Source organism: Gymnoscopelus braueri (genome assembly GCF_963280865.1).
Source record: "Gymnoscopelus braueri genome assembly, chromosome: 18".
Classification (NCBI taxonomy): domain Eukaryota; kingdom Metazoa; phylum Chordata; class Actinopteri; order Myctophiformes; family Myctophidae; genus Gymnoscopelus; species Gymnoscopelus braueri.
Window position 1 is genome coordinate 8,501,549 of NC_137618.1, and position 21,104 is coordinate 8,522,652.

The following is a 21,104-nucleotide window of genomic DNA, read 5'->3' on the forward strand; positions in this document are numbered from 1 at the left end:
CGGAGAGTCATGTAGAGGGAAAAAGAGCGGACCAAGTACAGAGCCAACGGTCAAGTTGACTGAATATTGAGGGTTTAAAAGGTTAACTGTCTGAAAATACACATTAACATGGATCCAGCTATCTATGAAATCTATGAAAAAAGTTTAATCTGCAACACAATTTTATACAATATGTAGTGGGGGTCCCTGCTTCATCTCTCTCTCGGCTAAGGGGTCCTTGGCCTGAAAAACGTTGAAGAACCCTGAGCTAGAATACATAGACAACGTTTGCACGAGACGTGTGGTCAAATGTTGATGCATTATGTCCGTCTCATCACTTAAGAGCAGTGGTTTTTCAACCCTTTTCATATCAAGGTTCATTATTTGAGCCACGGAACCACCGTTTGATGAGATTTAGCCTCTCAGACCCCAAAACTTTGAATATTTTGTTATCGTTGGATAACATTTTGCCAAAATAACACATCCTTCTCCATTCTCGAATTGTGTAGACTTCTTGTAAATTAAGTAACGCAGATGTTTAACAATCATTTAACTCTTGAGGTCGTAAACTGAAACCAAATGGACCTGTAAGGGTCCATTTGGTTTCATTTGACTCTCTTAAGAGTTAATAACTATAAGGGTCCATTTGGTTACCAACTCTCAGTCATTTAGCTGGGGACCACTTGGAAACTCCGCAAGGACCACTGGTGGTCCCCGGACCACTGGTTGAGAACCACTGACTTAAAGGAATTCTTGTCCTGTATGTTTCTTAACTATTAGGTAGTAGGTAGTTATAATTATCTATTACATGGCTTGGTTGAACGCTTTATTCTGATTGGTCAATCACAGAATTCAGAAGTCTGCTATTTTCAATAATGGCCGCTGCTATCACCTGTAGCTAACCCGTCTAGTCACCCTCTCTGGGTTTATTTCTCGACAATGACCTGCTCACCATCCATTATCGCTTGCTATAGCCCAGCAGTTAGTTAGTTTGAGGGTGTATTTTTGGGATGTTATTCTCATGTACCTACTGTACTTCTTTGCCATCCATCTATCTATCTATTTTATCTATCAACACTGCAGAGTTCACATCGCCATCAGACGAGTCCAACACGTCGACTTACTCTGAACGCCGAGTTTTCCAGAGGTGGAGATGTCCTGGACGGGAACGACGAAGGAGTAGGACGCGGCGTCCTCTCGGTTCACGTTCTCCACCAGCAGCTTGTGGACCTGCTTGTCGATGACGATGTGCACGCGGTCCGAGGAGGTGATGGCCTGGCCGTTCTTCAGCCAGGTTCCTTCGATGTTCTCCTGGGAGAACTTGACCTCCATCTGAGCGATGTCTCCCTCGCAGACCGTCAGGTCGGTCAGAGGCTGCAGCAGGGTCACGGGGCGCACTGAAACATACAGACACAATGTTTTGTTAACCCGTTCAATCCGGGAACGCATCTACAAATGTCTTCTAAATCCTAACAAGTTATACTGTAGGTTATAACAGGTATAAAATCATCAACGTGTCCAGCAAGATAACTAGGGTACGACTTGAGAGTGTGGCAGCAATGTATGAGACCCGGGTGCTTAGGAAGTGGAAAGCTATTGCTAGGGATGGAACGCACCCGTTACACAGTCAATACCACCTTTAGGGCTTCAAGATCATTTGTCCCTACAAGTATAGGACTCCTGAACAAACAGGCCCCATCTCAGTTCTGGGCATAAAATTTAATATGTGATGCCTCTTGAATCATGACTTGTAGCCTTTTCTAGTTTTCACTCTGTAAGAGAGGAGCTGTGTAGCACTGTCAATGTATTGTGTGATCTGTCTATGTTTTGTGATTTTGTTTGTATCCTGATGGCTGCTTGGTACAAAATGAATTTCCGCAAAGACAATAAAGTGTCTATCTAGATTTCTGAAAAACGTATGTTGCTATATCAGTGGTGCTCAAACTTTTTAATGTCAAGGACCTCCAAATGGAACAAGGAACAAAGCCTTCATTAGCATAATTGGTAAAAACCTGTGTGGGAAGTAAGGAAGGAGGAGGCGGCCCAAATCACTTATAGAGCCTATATTTAGCTTTCTCACCTTTCATCTTCAGGGCGGCGCTGCTCCTCATGTCTCCACACACAAAGGTGTATTTCCCCTGGTCCTCCTTCTTCACCTCCTTGACGGACAGACTGTGTCTCCCGCGGCGAGAGGACATGACGTACTTGGCGCTCTGAGAGAGCTCCTTGTCCCCAAAGTACCAGGTGCCCTCGGCGTCCTCCCGGGACAGCTCCACCTCAAACTCTCCAGAGTAGGTCTCTGGAACCTCAATGTCCTCCATGCTCTTGGTCATCTCCAACGCAGCGCCTGGACGTTCACGGGGGAAAGAGAGAAGGTTGAGAATTACAGTTCCACACTATTACCTACTGTACATTATGCAGTCAAATACAACAGGCACGTCGAGACCTACTGTTAGCCCTGTTGTCACAATTATTACATAATCGCCTGATCGAAATTATTTGAATTATCACGGTTATTTTTTGCATAATCATCCATTTCCGTTCATGTATATAAATGAATCTGCTAGAAAAAAATAAAGAAAAAAGCTCACAACTTGTAGATAGGCTATTTCCAGTATTTTTTGTTTTGTTTTTAAGTATAACATTATTATTGTTATAACATTATGTATTGCTTGTAGATTGGAATATTTTTTAAAAACATTTTCACTATACAAAACCTCTATGGCACAAAATATTTTCAGATGGAGGTCTGCAGCCAAATACGTAATTTGGGGATCCTTGGCATGACATTTTTTGAAAACCACTGATCTAGATAGCATGTTATGTACAGTATATAACAGTATAGACAAAGTTTCAATGCACAGATTATAGATTATTTTGATATTATACTGTTTAGACTGATGATAGGTTCTTGGTTTACCTATGATCCTAGAGTACTATGTCTATGCATTTGATGTATTACCTCGTGTAAATCGCTCTGGATTAAGAGAGTCTGCTAAATGCCAATTGTAAATTGTATCTAGACAAAACGTAGAGTTGATTAAAAAAAAAAAGATTACCTTCTACGTTAAGTCTTGCAGTTGATTTGATGCTATCGTCATCCAGAACCACACAGCTGTATTCTGCGTCGTCCTTCAGGTCGATGACCAGCACAGACAGGAAGTGAACCTTTCTGTCTGAGTGCATCCTGTATTTGTCCCCGGTGTAGATCTCCATGCCTTTCTTTAGCCATTTGACCTTGACAAAAGGCTCGTTGGTTTCGCACTCAAAGGTGGCCAAGGAGGCCTTCTCCTTGACATTTACGTCTTCCAAGTTCTGCGTGAAGCTAATAGCTGTTTTACCTACGAGGAAGGAGAGAAAAAATTTGACATAATTGGCATTGACACGTTGTGCTTTTTATGTTTCATAGTATATATCTATGATGTCTTTAGCTATCTCTTTAGGTCAGTCAGTCAGTCTGTGCATCTAATTTAAGACAAGCTTATACGGCTAAAGCTAATGTAAATAACCCCCTATTCTGGGGTGAAAATGTTGTGAAAATAACAGATCTATAAGCTTGTAGATTGGCTATTTTCGGTGAAGGTATTTAGTATAGTCAAAAAAAGAAGGGGGCCTGGGTTCTCCTGGCTAAGTATATAAGGTTTAAGTGGTTAAAACAAATAAATAGAGCCTTCATTTTCTTAAGCATCACTTTAAAAACAGTATATTAAAAAAGGGAGTAAACCCTGCATACTGTATAGTCATAAAGTGAACATACCTTGGACCAACAGGAAGGCATGGCTGGACGCCTCTCCGGCAACGTTCATGGCTTTGACCATGATGCTGGCAGAGTCCTCCACCCTGACATCTCTGATCACCAACTCACACACATGGTCTTCGGGCCAGTACCAGTAAATACGGTCCGTCTTCTCCAGCTCGACGCCGTTCTTGTACCACATGCACACGGGCTCGGGTCTGCCGACCACCCTGATCCTGAAGCGAACCTCGTCCATGGGAGCCACGGTGTTGCTGGTGATGCGTTCCAGGATTTTCGGAGCCTCCATGCTGGGGGAAAGCTGGATCCTGTCCGGTTTGAAAGTCGGTATGGTGAGTTTTCCCTCTTCCTCCAGCCTTTTCCTCTCAGCCTCTTCCTGCAATCTCTGGCGATGAAGCAGGTCCTCCTTGGTCTTCTTCAGCAGCTCTTCGTAAGATTCGTCCCTCCTGCGAGACTTGGATTCAACGGCAGATATGGACTCGTAAAAGCCTTCCTCTGTCCTGCGCTTGAACTTGCCCTTCAGCTCGTCTGACTCCTCCGATGTCTTCTCGTGGGTGACTTTCTGGGTCTTCCTCAGCATGACCACTTCCCTGTCCGCTGACGACTCGCGGGGCTTGTCGACCTTTACGATGTCGAAGCTGAGACCAGTATCCGTGGTGTCTGCGGGCTTAGCCTCGGGAGCGCGGCGAAGGATGGACCTGAAGTCATCCTCCCTCTGCTGGATCTCCAGCTTCACAATGTGCTCAGAAACACCGATGTTGCTTTCAGCTACAACCCTAACCTCTCCAGCATCATAGGACTTGATATCTACAATCTCCAGGTAGTAAATGCCGTCATAATGAAGTCTGTATCTCTTGCTCTTGCGAATAAGTTGTCCATTGATGTACCAGTTAACCTTCGGTGTTGGATAGCCGGTCACTCTGCAACGGAATCTTGCGACTCCACCTTCCAGCACTCTGGCTGGTTCGGGAACCAGGACAATTTCAGGTTTGGACTTCTCAGTTTCCTCGTCCATCGAAACTCCTGCCGGTCCTCCTTCATGAGCCATGCGTTCAATCTCATGCCCTCTCCTGCCCTCGGGAAGCTGTGTGTCCTCTACAAGGCCCTTCTCGTCCTTGACAATCAGGGTGGCTGAGGTCTGGTCAACTCCATACTTGTTGGTAGCTCTGCAGGTGACGACGCCACTGTCTCTGGCATAAGCGCCCTCATAGTCAAGACTGCAGTAGCCAAATTCATTGACCATGCGCAGCCTGTTAGCAGCTTCAAGGGGTTTGCCGTCGTGCAGCCACTCAACTAGCAGTGTGGGGTCGCCAATGGGCGTCAACCTGCACTCGAAATGAGCTGGACCGAAGCGCTTCATTCTGACAGAGGTCAGCTTCTTCTTGAAGGATGGTTTCTGTTGCTTCTCTTTGTCGTAGAGGTCTCCCTCCTCCCACTGCTCCTGACCATAACGCTGATGCAGGGGTTCCAGCTCTGGAGGTGCGATCTCTTTGGCCTTGTAGGTTCCTCTGGGAATGACGAGCCTCTTCTCGGCCTGAGGCACGGCAAAGTCCGCCTCAATGTTGATTCTGCATCGGGTGGTATCTCTTCCAGCCCTGTTGATGGCTGTAGCTGTGTACCAGGCGCTGTCGGCTGGTGAAGGCGAAGGGATCTGGAATTTGGCCTCTCCTTTAATGCCTTCAATCCTGAAATAGGCATTTCACAAAATTAATATGGATATTTAGACTTTTTGTTACACTACTACAGTGGTTTTTAACCAGTGGTCCGGGGACCACCAGTGGTCCTTGGGGGGGTACCAGGGGGTCCCCAGCGAAATTAATTAATAGCGTCACAATCATTTTTAACCACTTAGCTTTGGCTATTCAAAAATAGCAGATATACAAGCTCATAGCGCGGCACCGAGTGCCGCGCTATGAGCTTGTAGATCTGCTATTTTTGAAAAATCTTGAAAATGTGTGCAAATCTTTGAATATATTTACATTACATTACATTTCAAATCTTTGCTTCTGGGGGTCCCTGGCACAAAACATTTTCAGGTGGGGTTCCGCGGTCAAATGTATATCAATTTAGGGGTCCTTGGCATGAAAAAGGTTGAAAACCACTGCACTACTGAAAATGTCAGGACAATATCATTCATTCACAGCCAAAAGCATAAAGCACATACTTGATATGTGGGTACTTCTGTGGGGTGATAATATCGCTGTTCTTCAGCCAGACAATGTCAGGCAGGGGGTTTCCTATGGCCTTGACAGCCAACTCTACCAGAGTGCCCTGCTTCACGGTGATGTTCTTCAGTTTCTCCATAAACTGAGGTCGTGCCACGCTTTCTCTAGCTGTAGACAGGTCACACGTATTACCAGTTAAGACACAAACAAACGTGTGGTGGAAGAAGTACTCAGATTTTATGACTTACTGTTAGTAAAAGTAACAATATCTCAGTGTAAAAATGCTTCAACTCAAAGTAATAAACTATTAGCATCAGAATACAGTTGCAATAGTAAAAGTATGCATAATGTTTCCGAATCATAGACAGCATATCTTGTTATTAGACTATAATTATTCATCGTAAACCGTCTATTCGAAAATAGACGATGTACAAGCTCACAACGCGTCGCATTGCTGTGTGTTATGAGCTTGTAGATCTGCTAAATTTGAAAAACTTAGAAGAATTTTCATTAGTCATTTGATTAATTATTAATCATCTAAAATCGGTAAAGAAACTAATAACTAAAGCTGTCAAATAAACGTAATGGAGTAAAAAGTACAACATTTGATCCTGAGACATAGTGGAGCAGAAGTATAAAGTATCAAGAAATGGAAGGACTTAAGTAAATAAAAGCACCTGGAAATTGTACTTAGGTACAGTACTGAGTAAATGTACTTAGTTACTTTACACCACTGTAAACAAATTCCACCACTGTAAACAAATTGTCTTGAAATCCATGTCACGTCTGGGATAATAGTCTTACCTTCAACAGTCAGAGTCAGGGTGACAGAGGACTTTCCAGCTCTGTTCTGAGCTACGACCGTCCACTCTCCAGAGTCTTTGGGCATGGCTGGAACTATGATCAGAGACTGAGTTCCATCTTCTTTAATCACTATCTTGTGGGTGAAATCATTGCCCACTTGTTGTCCTGAGAAGAAGAGGAAATATGTTTTTTTTTTAACAGGGTGGTTGGTTAAAGGCACATAATGGCAGACACATGAGTTTTGATCAGGGCTGGGCCATATGACTTCAAATCAATGTTATTTCAAACGTTTGCCTCGACTACGGTTAATGAACGATTTGTTTTTTACACTGCCCTCATAGTTCTATGAACTGACTGTTACTGTAAACATTATGGGTGCAACAGTTAATCAAACTAATTGATTTAATCGATTACAAAACTATGCTGCATTCAATAAAATAACACATTTTCATAAATAGTGAAAATAATAACACACCACCATTGAGTGGTTAACCAGACCACTCGATTTAGTCAATTATAACAAATATTTTAGATTTTTTTCGTGTTGATTCGTTATTAATAATATAATTGTATTTGTATTTAATTAAGATTATTCGATTGACCGACATATGTCAGTGAGAGGTTCTAAATGTCGGTTTCAATACATTTTCGTTAATTGCCCAGCCCTAGTTTTAGAGCAGAGGAGTTTTCGTACCATTGTGGAACCAGTATGTTTCAGGCATGGGTCTACCAACAACCTTCAGGTCAAATCTGGAAGTCTGGCCCTCAGCGCACTTGACTGAGGTCGGCTTCAGGACGAACACAGGCTTGTAGAGTCTCTCCAGCTGAGCCTCGTCTAGGTCATCAAGCCTACGAGACGGAGAAACTCCCGGAGAGCGACTAGAAGAACGACCAGGTGAGCGACTCAGGGAGCGAGGAGATGCGGACCTGAGAAAAAAACACACAAAACATCAACATCAAAGGTTTTATAACTCTAAAAGATACTTAAGTGACAACTTGTATTATTAGTATTATTATTATTATCATTGTAACTAAAAGTTTTTTGCTAAAAGGCTTAAGTTCTATATTGTGATAGTAATCATTATCAGGGATTAGTAAACACTAAATACATTTTCAGGAGGGTCGCCAATTTCATCCAATCAAGAGACAGAACCCATTTATCAGCTTCAATATTATAGTGTTCCAATTTGTTTAATCACTTCCAATTTCACTTATCATTTCCTATATGAGTTCTCTCTCCTGATTGGATTAAATCGGTATCTGGACCTGAAAATGTACGTTCTGTTTACTAAAGTGCCGGGGAGACAGGGAGACACACCCCTGTTACTGAGCAAACACTCTATAGCAATGGCTGGTATGGGACTATAGAGCTATTTAACACAAATAAAAATCACTCACACCATCTATAACCATTACCAGGAATTATGTATCCACACTAGACTACAGTACATGTATGAAATACCTGAGTCTTTGCATGGCCCCTGGCTGGGGTGTGTAGCCCCGAGGTGTTGCCATTCCAGAGGGCTCCACGTACAGCTTTCCAGAGCTGACGGAGTTTCCCTTCATGTTGCTGGCGAAGGCGGTGTAAACGCCCTCGTCCTCTGGCAGCACCACGGGCAGACGCAGACTGGCCCTGCCATCCTGAAGAACCTCCATCTGGTAACGGCCACCGGGAATCAGACGGTTGCCATCTTTGTACCAGGCAATCTGGGGGAAAAAAAACATTGCTTTAAGATACCATTAAGATACGTGTCTCCTAGGGTAGGTAGCCTCACAAAAACATGCAGTAATCCTGGTCACTATACTGCCTCCCCCTGGCCAGCCGGGGCGCCTGATGGAGGGGAAAGGAACTGGTTGGAATAACGTGTTCCTTCCACGCGCTACGTCCAACCAGGGAACCTCTCCCCTGTCAGGTGACAAGAAGGTCAGTTGGCTCTCATGCATTGAAGGAGGCATGAGCTCGGCCCTGGCCTCCCTAGGTTGGCAGAGGGAAGGTAGTGCCCAGGATTACATAGATAATTGGCACTGGGTGTAAAAAATGGGGTTACAATATCGTGGGATAATTTTTTATTTTATTTTTTAAGATACCGTTCCAGTGCTGTACCTGCTATTTTTTTTAGCCTGCACCTTATGTCTATCCTCAAGTACATACCTGCTACATGTGTAAATGCACAACATATCTTTGCTATTTGCTATAGATTCTTCATACAGGCTGGGAGGACCAAGAGGTGACATGTAATGTAATACTAATCTATTTTTTACTGCATTCCTATATCGTGTGAATGAACAGATGAATAAAAGCTATTGCACTATATGGAAGTCAACATGGTATGGAACCTTAAGGCAGAGTTGGGTTAAGCCACATATCGTGCGACGAATGCCCGCAAAGCTACGCATTGTTTGCTATTTTGAAACAAAAAGGTGGGACGCCAGGTTGAAAGAGGTTAAGGCCAAAGGTCACCTTGGGCAGTGGGACTCCTGCCACCTTGCAGTGGAAGGTGACGCCCATCCCCTCCAGGATCCTGTAGTGTTTGACGGGAGTGTCGAAGCCGGGCTGCATGGCCTCGTGTTCCGACACCATAACGGCCACTTCTCTGTCTTCTGTGATGATCTCTGTGTAGCTGATCATCATGATACGTAGTTCAATCTCTTGGATGATCCTCTGCTCAAAGGCAGATATGTGGAATTCCTGGGTGGATAAAAGAAGGGGGAGAGGAAAAAAAACGTTTTAGAATTAAAGTTTCATGAGCTGTTAGCTGGTATTTTGACATGTTAAGCTTTATTTTTATTTTAAATACAAAAAAACATGGGCAGAGAGAGATGAGAGACAAGATGGCGGATTCAAACCATGCATTCGTTGGGAGCAAAAGATTTGTGCACTAACTGGCCTTTTTTTATTGCATTGTATTTTGTTTATATCCAATGTATTTGTATTTAAGTTTATAAAGTTAATATAAGAACTAAATGCATTTGAAATAAAAATGTAAATGGTACACTGAATAATATTTTTTCCTTTATTATTACATTTGTGACTATTATGGGCTATTTGAGTGATGGCGTTTACAGTATACGACTGGTGAGAGTGCAGGTACACCATGTGGCCCCCTTCAGTAAGTATAAAAGGGTTTTAGTGGTTAAACATTACCGCTTCTGAAATGTAGCTCATGGCGGGGGTGGTGACCCTCCTCTGGTCCATCTGATACTGGGTGATGGTCACAGGAGGAGGCTCTTGGACCACCGTCGTCGTCACTTCAGATTTGTACGTCACGTCAAACTGCTTCATGTATGTTTCATACTCCTCTGCAAACACAAAAGCACCACAAACGGCTTTGATGAGGACGCATAAAAACAAGATAAGGTTGAAAATGGGTGCTGAGTGCTAAGTCCCATGTTTCCTTTGATCAAACTCAAGTGATGTACCTTCTTCCATCAGAGTGGCTGAGGCTGAGACTTCTCCATGCTGGTTCTTGATGAAGATGGAGTACTCTCCTGCGTCGTCAGCGAAGGTCATGGAGATCTCCATCCTGCACGCTCCAGTCTCCTGATTGTAGGCAACTTTGTATCTAATGGACAGAGGAGATAATCCATGGAACCGGAGATCAATCACGTGTTCAACAAAGTGACCAAAATAATTAAGTCTATCGTCACTGTAGAGTGGAAACCTTGTATGTCCAAAACTTACTTTACTGTATTTTTAAAATATTTTTTATTGGTTGGCTAAATAATAAATAAACCATAGACAGATTTAACCACTTTCACTTTTTCCAAAATAGACAATCTACAGGCTGTGAGCTTGTCGATCGGCTAGTTTCTGTACTTTTGCATGAACTTCTTGAACAACAAAGTAGGGCATTAATTTACCAAAAACATATTACAAGTTGAAATATGAAGATACAAGGTTTCAAGGTTAGACCGTTTCCCGGCTTTAGTTTAGTTTTTCCCTGGACTGATCATTCACAAGCCTGATTGTCTGCGGGGGGAGTAGTTATAAACATATTCAACTATATTAACTATAATATATAAACACTATTTAGCAGCCTAATGCCAGTGTGCCTTGTGACTATAGTGTACCTGTATCCTGTAGTGAGTGGGATCCCACTCTTCTTCCAGATAATGTGAGGTGTGGGGCTTCCTCCGATCTGGCAGTCGAAGACCACACTTCCTCCCTCCACCAACTTCTGTGGGAGGGGCGTCTTGAGGAAGAAAGGGGCAGCTGGCTCTCCTGTTACCTCTGTCACTGGCGATGTGGGCATCACCGTCTCTGTCTTTGTCTCAGCAGCAATTCTAAAAGGCATATTTCAAATCAGCGCCAGGATATTCAGGTTGTTTTAACTAGATTTTAATTTATAGCGTGGACTGTTTTTGTTGTTGTTTTTGTTAATAGGATTACTATATGATTATGATTATAATTTCTGAATCATCCAGCACCATGATAAATGTACATTTGAAATCTATACCTTGATCAAATGTTGTGCTAGCTACTGGAAGTGACAGTTTGTTTAGTTACAGTATAACTTTAACCAAAGATTCTTCAACATTGGGTATTTACGTGATATCATGACATTCAAACTCACGTTGTCTGTTGTGTCATTACAGCTTCAGTATATGAAGCAGTTTCTTCTCTACTTTCAAGTTCTTCTGAAACTAGAAGGAAGCATAGTAATTGTTAGAAAACATATCAATCAACAAACGTATTACTTACAATATCTTTAATTAGAAATGAGAAAAGTTTGTGTCTGTATTTTTAAGTTGAATAACACACATTTTCTATTAGCTTATTTAGACTAAATCATTACTACACAGTTGGTCAACATGAAAATGAACTCAGTTCCACTTACTTTTGACCAGCAGGAAGCAGCTGGTGCTGATGGTTCCAGCCTCGCTGGTGGCTGTGCAGGTGAAGCGTCCGCTGTCCTCTGCGAACGCCTCGCGGATCACCAGACGGGCATAGCTGCTCTCGTAGGTGATCTGGAAGTCGATCGAGCTCTCGATCTTGTAGTCCTCTCTGAACCACATGATGACGGGGGTGGGGTGACCGGAGATCTGACACTCCAGGGTCACCGACTCGCCCTCCGTGACGTTTGTGTTCTTCAAGCCCTGTGAGGACAGACATGTTCCACGTGTGAGAAAGGAAAGGGTGGCCAGTTTGATATGCATTAGGCCAACAAAACCACATCTTTTTTTATCGATGGCACCCCAATCTACACTATAAACTCCTGTGTTAACTTATTGTGTTGTTGTATTGTAACCTTTATTTAATAACCAGGGGAGTCACATAGAGGTTTGAGACCCCAATTACAAGTGAGACCTGGCCAAGACGAGCAATACAAAAACAACAAAAAAGGGACAAGATAATTATTTGCAACAATTACAAACTAAATAAAAAATAAAACACCAATAAAACCTAACAAATATACAACCGCATACATTTTAATTTAATTCAACTCTGAGAGTGGAACCAGAAGGACCCGTAATGGTCCATTTGGTTACATTTGTATCCCTATAAATCCAAAAGCATAAAACTCACAGCAGTAAGCGTAGGAGGAACAACGGGCTCTTGGGCTGGTGCAGGAACGGCGGCAGCCTCCTGTAGAAACATGAGCAAAGGGTCACACATCTCAACACAAAACACAAAAAGCCGTGTAACACCTCTCCTTCTCCAGTGAGGGTGAAAGACGTTGAAGCCACGAAACACAGCGCAACACCTCTGCTTCTCCAGTGAGGATGAAGATGTGGAAGCCAGTTAGAAGCAGATTACAACCCTGCTCAGGAGGACCAGACAACAGCCATGATGGAAGGAGAACCATGAGGTGAATGAAGAAAACCACAGAGACAAGGATGGGAGGGCATGAAGGAGTCAGGTGGGGTGCGTCTTCAAGACAAGAGGACGGGTAAGCTCTGATTTTACAAGGCGCTTGCTTGATTGGGTGTGGCGTTACGGTGAAGGGGTGCTTTTGACCAATAAGCACGCAGGTGGGAAGTCCACGCCAGTGTTAAACGGGAAGTGAAGAGGGAAGCACGCAGTCGGGCCCAAGGGTTTACAGTCGTACCAGTCCAGTAGCATAAACCAGTGATTCTCAAACATTTTCATGCCAAATTAATATATGTATTTGGGGGTGTTTCTCTTCTAATTCGTCAAAAATAGCAGTTCTACAAGCTGTAGAACTGTAACACGTTGTGATGCAACACGTTGTGAGCTTTTAGATCAGCTATTTTCGAATAGCCAAATACGGTTGAAGTGCTTTAACTTATTTTTATGCTATATTAACACATTTAGCTGGGGACCCCCTGGAACCCCCTCAAGGACCCCTGGGGTGTCTCCGTAACCCACTTTGAGAACCACTGGCATAATTTCATGCTACTGAGAAACCTGAAGAAGTACAGTAGCTCTTTGAAATGTACCATAACAGCCACAGACATTTTCCGTTCATTCTTACAGATTCTGCTTCTAAATGTTTCTGCTGTGCTTTCTATACCTTACAAAGTCTCTGACATGGAACTCGTGACACTGTAGACCCCTAGGACCACCAGACCTGGGGAACCAGTACAAACCTGAGGCTCCCAGTCCTCAAACTCCTCCTGGCTCTTTCTCTGTGACCGAGCCTGGTAAAGAGACTGATATCTGGGGTCTTTGAACGGTGGAGGGGTGGCCACCGATGTCACCCGTGTCTCCACAACAACTCTACGTGAAGGACTGGGAGACTTGACTGGCTTGATGATTTTCCTAGCGGAAGAGGGAGAGGAGAGCTCTTTCTGCAGGCTGGCAATAGCAGCGCCTGCCCTGGAAACCTGAACCAAGCCAAGGAGAACCAAGAAACATGTCACCGTCACGGGAAACACAAAACAAACGAGAGTCAAAGATATGCTTGGCTTTGTTGGAACAAAGGGTTTTAGAGATGAAAAATACATGGTGAATGAATCTGATGAAGAGTGGGGATTAGTTTAAGGTTGATATTTGACAACGTACTGAACAATATCTAACAAACAAACTAACAAAAAAAAATGTATTCCAGAAAGAAAAAAAATCAACTCCGGGGATATGTGATGTGGTTATGAGGGATGTGAAGTGTGTACACACCACAAAACAACACTGGAGAGTGGATGTTAAAAAGATGAAAGGGGACGTTTTCCTGTCTAACCTCTCTCCTTACCTCAATGCTAGCTTCAGGCTTAGGGAAAGTAACTTTAGAAACAGTGAAATGTGGAACTGGGGACGGTGCCAGACCAGTGTCCACGTGTGTGATGCTTTCTGTGGTTCTTTGTATCTAGAGTGACCAACAAAGTTCATGTTGAGTGGTTACAGATTCTAGGTAATTTTTTACTAAAGATGAAACATTTTAGGGATGCACGATTAATCAGTCACTATATCGGTAGCGGCCTTATCGAACTAATAACCAGTAAATATAGCAGTGTTAGCTGATATTCTGTTTGATATTGATATTAATTTATTTAGTTGGAATGTGAAGCTGATAATGCCTTTTTTGGTGATTCAATCAGTGTTTTCTGGATAAGCTTTCAAAAGAGTCAACAAGTTGGAAAAATGTTAAGTAAAAATACTATATTTAAGTTGTTTGAACGAATATGTGCATCAGTAGGCTGCATCTGCACCCAGAATCACAGGTACTGTATAACAGGTGAAAGATAAACCCTACTGGAAACTTGTCTTGCAATATCAGTATCGGTATCCGTCGATTTGAAGTAATTCATTGCTAATCGGATATTAGCCAAAATGTCAATACCGTGCATCCCTAAAAAAAATATCCAGTGTATATTAGAATATACAGCTATATTTAGAAATACTTAGATCTTCCTGGAGATTAAAAAAAGAGACCTGGATGGTGTGTTGGTCTGGGGTCGGAGTGACCGCGGGCGATTCAACGGCCACCGTTTCCACCGTAACCACAGGTGTTTCAACAGACAATGTTTCCATAGTGACATGTTTCTCAGCCGTCTCCAGCGAGACTGACTGCTCCTGTTGTCTCAAGTCGGTCTCTACATGCGTAGAGACGTGTTTCTCTGCGGTAACATGTTTCTCTGTGGTAACATGTTTCTCTGTGGTAACATGTTTCTCTGTGGTAACAGGTATCTCTGCGGTAACATGTTTCTCCGCAGCAGCCTGCAGTGTGAGCGACTGCTGCTGTTGCTGTTGTCTCAAGTCAGACTCTACTACTACCACAGCCTCCTCTTCGGTACCATGCACACCGTCCGCATGCACGGGCGCACGGACTCGTGCCAGGTCTACAGCGGCCACCACTGTGGCCACGGCTTCGGCTTTCTTCCCATCACCCTCACCCTGAGAGGATTACAGTTAGCAGTTGGGTTTTTGATACACACAAGCTTTCTACACACATAGATCTCCATTACCGTCCATGGGAACACTCCCCCGCCCAACAAGAGAAAACACACTGACTTTGTGTTTGTCCCTGTGACCTGGAAACAACACACTGTTATCATCATCATCATCAACATGGATGCAGGTTAAGTTTGGATGCACTGTGCAACATTAAACATTCAATATGGCTGATACAACCTATACTGTTTATTTATTTCATACCAAATTCGGTCATGTTCGATGTCCAATTTTGTACACAAAAACTTGTTTCTAAAAAAGATAGTTCCAGACCTTAGTCCCACGGTACAAAACTCGATCCACAGAGCGGCACGGATTTAGTTATTATGACATATATTTTATTACTCACTATGAACTCATAAATAGCACTGATCTGTTTTATAGGCAATCCCACCACGTTCAGTCAAAACAAAAAGTGAAGTCCTTTTGATTGAAGTTGGATGTCAAAAACCCTAAACTCAATTAAATTGAGCAGCAAATCAAATATATCCCTGTTCAAAATAACCTGTGGAATGAGACGGATGTTTATTCATACATAACACCTTCCACTGGAGGGCGCCCTCAGTCAGGGAAGGACAGTGAGGAGCCTCAAAACTCACCTGAAAACATTACTGTTTCACTGACTGGACTATAACAATGAGATTGCTTCTGTAAACCTGTGGTGTGACAATAAAGCTGATTCTGATTCTGGCTTTTCCATTTCTCACCTCTGAAACAGCCATCATGTGTTGCTGCTCCTGTTGCATGGCGTACGATCCCTCCCCAGCCATCATGTGTTGCTGTTGCTGCTGTTGCATGCCGTAGGATCCCTCCCAGTGCTGCTCTCTGGTCACCTGGGTGGACGTAGCACTGCTGCTCATGCTGGCACTGGTCATACTGGCGTAGCTGGCCTCCGACGCGAAGCCTCCCTGCTTCCATGGGGGCAGCACCTCCGGGGAGGACGACGTCTAACGGGACGAGGAGGAGCAAGGAGGACACAGGGATTATTAAAGCAACCAAAAAAAAACGAATTTCATGAGTGAAAATGTCTGTTGTTTGTCCACATCGCCCAGCCCACAGATACTACAGTTTTTTAGAGGTGTGCATCTGCACCCAGCATCCCAGTTGCTGTATAAACAGGAGTAAAGTGAACCCTAAAGGAAACTTGTACTGTAATATTCGTATCTGTCAATTTGACCACTGGTTCTCAAACTGGGGTCCGGGGAATCCCCAGGGGCCCTTGAAGGGGTTCCAGGGGGTCCCCTGCAAAAAGATTTAATATAGCAAACCTACAGTACAGTATATATTTGGCAATTTGTTCAAAATAATCTCGAAAAGACGTGATAAATTTGGATATATATTTATATCCAAATTTATATTTTTATATTTTTGAAACATTTTAACACCAATATTGTATGGGGGGGCTGGCACAAAATATTTTCTGATGGGGGTCTGCGGGCAAATACATTAATTTGGAGGTCTCCCTGACATGAATACGTTTGAGAACCACTGGATTTGACATATCGGCCAAAGATTCAATATCGTGCATCCCTCCAGAACAGACTAGTCGGTGCGTAATCCCATAATGCTGAATAGTGAAAAAGTGTCTCACGTGTTTTCTGGACATGGTAGGACCCTTGACGTGTCTGACGGGTGAGGGGGACTGCTGGCGTCCCACGGTCACCCTGGGTAACAGTGAAGGAGGGGATCTGGACGTGGGTTTGGGAGGAACTCGCGGGGGGGTCTTGTGTGCCATCTGTTGCATCATGGCGCTTCCTTGCATCATTCCGCCTCCCTGTTGCATCATAACACCTCCCTGTTGCATCATGGCGCTTCCTTGCATCATGGCGCTTCCTTGCATCATGCCGCCTCCTTGCATTATGGCACCTCCTTGCATCATGGCGCCTCCTTCCACATGCATCTCCATCATGGATGATGAAGAAGACTGGTAGCTACTCTCTACTCTCTGCATGGGAGAGACACAACATGAAATATCATAGGTTAACTTAGCCCATGGTAGAGGTGTGACAGTGTAAAGCAGTGGTTCTTAGTTCTTAGTTGAGGTTCCAGGGGGCCCCCAACTAAATGAGTTAGATCACTTTAGTAAGATCACTTTAACCGCTTTGACCCTATATACATACGATACATACAATATGAATTCCATTTGATGTTTTATTGTACTCTGCATGATGATTTGAGGGTTCCTCTATTTGATGTAATGCAAAAACAATTCTGGGAAGATGATGGCCAGAAGTTGGAGTGGTTGTTTAATTATGAGGTATTTAAGACGGCACATTTTGTTTCCTGAGCCTGGAGTAGAAGACAATGTCATCTTTTCAAATAGGTTCATGCCCGGTCTCCTGTTAAGATGTGAAGTAACGGGCCCAATGTTGTATTTTAAGTTGTATTTATGTAATCTGCCATGCTTGAGTGTTTTAGTTCGTTATTCGTTTGACCATTGTTTGTGAATTATCATGTCGGTTCATTGTTCATGTCAAATGAAATGTAAAAGTGTCCTGTAAGTCTATATGGGCTGGGCCTCTTTGGAAGCATGACACTTTAATAAAGAAAAATCTAATCAAATCATATACACCTGCAGTCTCGTGGGATGAAAATAGCCCATCTATAAGTTTGTAGTAAACAGTAGTGATTAGCTTATGTCTAACATTACAGCAGTAAGTAACCAGTAGTGATTAGCATATGGCTAATAAGTGAAGTAAAGTGTAGTACAGTAGCTAGCTTGTGAAAGGTGAACTGTAACCCAGGCTCTGTAGAGAACATGCGATCTGTTCCACTGCTTTGTGGGTTGTAGGTCACACAGCTCCAGTCTGGAGCAGGAGTGCACACATTTTGACAGCAATGACGCAGAAATGCTGATCCATGCAACCCAACCTAAAGCAGTTATTATACTTTAATTAATTAATTAATTAATTGGTAATTAATTGTTTGACTGCTGACAACAGCCATGTTCTGATGAAAGGTTTCAATTATTCAAGTAACACATACGGTACCAGTAAACAACATAGAATATCATGTTTAAAAGTAAATATTTAACTAAAAGTCATTGCATTGATCTGGGGACGTCATGGCCAAGACAGACGCTTGAATCTCAAGCTCCGCCGAGCCCTTCTAAAATAGCCCTATAAAGTATGTAAAAACTAACAAATGATGAAGGAAACGTATTGACATGGTCACTAAAGAATGTTGGGAGATAAGAAATCGAAGAAGACGGATTCTAGCAGTGGAAACAAGGAAGAGACAGGACCGCGTCCAAACACAAGGCAGCTAAAGCTAACTCAGCTAAAGCTAACAGGACCAACGCAAGCCATGGCTGCCGGCGGTATCGGTGGGGAGTCTGAGATGCTAACGGAGATAAGAAAGCTCCGACAGGAGAATAATGACAATTATAAGGACACAAAAACCTCGCTGAACAGACTGGAGGCCTCCATGGCTGAAATAAAACAACGGATGGATAAGTTGGACGAGAGAGTCACCGTAGCAGAACAAAGAGTGAGCGATACAGAAGACAGAAGCATGCTACATGGCAGAGCCCTAGCCTACTTGCTGAAGAGAGAGGCTAGCCTGGCTTCTAAATGCGATTCTTTGGAGAATAATCTGCGACGTCACAATTTAAGACTGTACGGGGTAAAGGAGGGTGCAGAAAAGGATGATATGGCTGGCTTTATTAAGGATTTCCTGATTGCTAATTTGGATTTGGAAGAGGAGCTAGTCGTACGGGTGGTTAGGGCCCATCGCTCGGCCGGCCCCAAACCAAGAGATTCGTCTGCACCACCGAGGTCCATAATTGTGCGATTCCTAGACCAAGGCGTGAAACAAACAATCTTGCAACAAGCGTGGTCACAAGGGAACATCGAGTTTGAGGGGAAAAGAGTCTTTTTTGATAATGACTACTCACAAAACCTACAAAGAAAGAGGAAAAGTGTGTGGGAAGTGATTAAAAAACTGAAAGACAAGAACATTAAAGCCAAGACAATCTATCCGGCCCAAATAAAGATCTTTTTGGACACCGGAGAGAAGGTCTTCCCCTCTTTACTGGATGCGCAAGACACGCTGGAGAAGATTGGAATTGACATCGATGTGGAGGAACGAGATCTACTCGACAGAGTGCTGCTGCCAAGGGACGGATGGAAGACGCAAAGAGAGAAAAAGAAAGGCAGCGCGCTGAATCTGGTGGATGTCGAATCCCTCATTCATGAAGACGCAGACGGACAATCAAAGTAATCGACAACATTGCATCTCATCTGTGGACATTAAAAAGGACCTTGAGTTAACTGGCGAGACTGAATCTCATCCGTGAACATCTAGGAGACAGTAAGTTATCTGATCGGACACTGATAAAATTGGATCATTTGTTAGTAGTAGGAGGACTTAAGTGAAAAGTAACGTAAAGGGCACAGTTTAACATAGGACATGGGGGTGGGGGGAATACTCTGCTTTTTCGGGGGGGGGGGGGGGGGGAGGGTTGGTAGGCTGGCAGATGAAAGTGCATTTATACTGAAGTTTGACTTTAAGGCTGTTTCTTTTTCATTTCTTATTGTGTGCATATATGTATATATGTAGGTGTATAAGTAGGTATATGCACTATTTTATTTTATTTTATTTTTTAAATTTACAGCTGTACCTGCCGGGTGAAGGGGGGCCTAATATAAGTATGTCTAGTCTTAAGGTTTGTTTATATTTTGGTTGTGCCTTCCAGAGGGGGAGGGAGGGGGATAGGGGTGACAATAGAGAGCAAATGAAGAGCATACAAAAAGGTTAGCCTGTGTTTTAGGTCTCCTTCAGGGTGGGGTGGGGGGGGGGGTGGCAGAGGAAAGTGTGTTTATACTGAAACCTGACTTCGTGGTTATTTTATTTTTTATTTTTATTTGTTTATTCTTAATTCCTAAAATTTTTGCACATGCCAAGACAGAGGGGGGGGGGGGTGGGTAGGTAGGATCCTACACGTTTAAGTGTGATCGCTTGGACCCCGTTATGGGTTATTGGACTGAATTTTGTTGTGCTGTTGTGGTGGGGTTTATATACATAATGGTTTTGCCTCCCGGGGGAGGGGGGGAATGTGGAGCGGTGGGGGTTGGGAGAGGGACTTTTACATTTAGGTTTGATCATGTGGACCCATATAGGTAATTGGGGCCCCCCTGGTATCAGGGACGGTGTCTTTATTTATTTTTTGCGTTGTTGTGTTGTTTGATATTGTAGTGGGGAGGCTGTGGCCGGGGTGGTTGGTCGGCATGTCCGTTGGGCTTGTCGATCTGTTATTTTCGGCCGGGGCTTTCTCCGCAGTGCTGACACGCAATCTTGATGGTTAAATTAGAGTTATTTTTATTAGGGTCTTGTCTCCCAGAGAGGGGGGGGGGAGCAGGTGAGGGGGTGAATATATTTCAGTTTGGCTTCGGGGCTATTTTATTTGCTTAATTTTTACATTTGACCACTTCTGTAGTCTGTACATGTGGGGAAAGGGTTGGGGGGAGAGGGCCCATTCGGATCCCATGTGGGTTACTGGAGTCCCTTAGGGTCCAGTGCTAATATATTTTTCTGCTTTGTACTATGGGGTGGGGGGCTTTGGTGGGGGGGGGTTGATCGGTGGGCCCGTGGCGTGTCGTGGCCTGGTGCGTTGTGGGCCCGCCGGCCCGCCCTTCTCGGCCGGAGCCTTTTCATCCATGCTGATGTTGGGGTCTGATGGGTTATTTTTCACTTTCAACTTATAGTTTGTACATAAGGGGGACAGATGAGGGAGTGTATATATTGAAGCATGGCGTGGAAGCTAGTATATTATTTGTATTTCGACATCATATCATCTCTATACCTGCCGGACAAGGGGGTGGGGGGGGGCTATATATTTAAGTTGAATTTAGAGCCTACTAGGGTTGGCCCTTCAAGAGGGTGGGGGGGGGGGGGCGAGAGGGAGTGGAGTGTCCCTCACTTCCCCTAATTTTCACTTGATTTGAAGGGGCTTTGGTGGGAGGGGAGGGTGGAAGCATGCTCTAGGAGTAATGCAAACTAAGCAACGCGACAAGGGGGACATGGGGTGGAGTTCCGTTGCATCTGCACTTTG

The 21,104-nt window shown here is 43.7% G+C and overlaps 1 protein-coding gene across 1 annotated transcript in view; it reads right to left on the bottom strand.

The window, feature by feature from the left end:
- The window catches only part of LOC308073539 (titin-like), a 248,000-nt gene that overhangs the window by 210,470 nt on the left and 16,426 nt on the right, over positions 1–21,104 (bottom strand). The window contains exons 6-25 of the mRNA XM_080412477.1: positions 16,644–16,997; positions 15,760–15,999; positions 14,534–14,995; positions 13,854–13,967; positions 13,255–13,491; positions 12,230–12,289; positions 11,541–11,799; positions 11,277–11,346; positions 10,774–10,986; positions 10,123–10,265; positions 9,848–10,002; positions 9,164–9,391; positions 8,165–8,409; positions 7,397–7,629; positions 6,703–6,867; positions 5,898–6,066; positions 3,737–5,418; positions 3,039–3,320; positions 2,060–2,326; positions 1,104–1,376 (exon numbers count right to left, since the gene is read on the bottom strand). Of these exons, the coding sequence (XP_080268603.1) occupies positions 1,104–1,376; positions 2,060–2,326; positions 3,039–3,320; positions 3,737–5,418; positions 5,898–6,066; positions 6,703–6,867; positions 7,397–7,629; positions 8,165–8,409; positions 9,164–9,391; positions 9,848–10,002; positions 10,123–10,265; positions 10,774–10,986; positions 11,277–11,346; positions 11,541–11,799; positions 12,230–12,289; positions 13,255–13,491; positions 13,854–13,967; positions 14,534–14,995; positions 15,760–15,999; positions 16,644–16,997 (5,851 nt within the window). The remainder of the gene's footprint in view (positions 1–1,103; positions 1,377–2,059; positions 2,327–3,038; positions 3,321–3,736; positions 5,419–5,897; positions 6,067–6,702; positions 6,868–7,396; positions 7,630–8,164; positions 8,410–9,163; positions 9,392–9,847; positions 10,003–10,122; positions 10,266–10,773; positions 10,987–11,276; positions 11,347–11,540; positions 11,800–12,229; positions 12,290–13,254; positions 13,492–13,853; positions 13,968–14,533; positions 14,996–15,759; positions 16,000–16,643; positions 16,998–21,104) is intronic.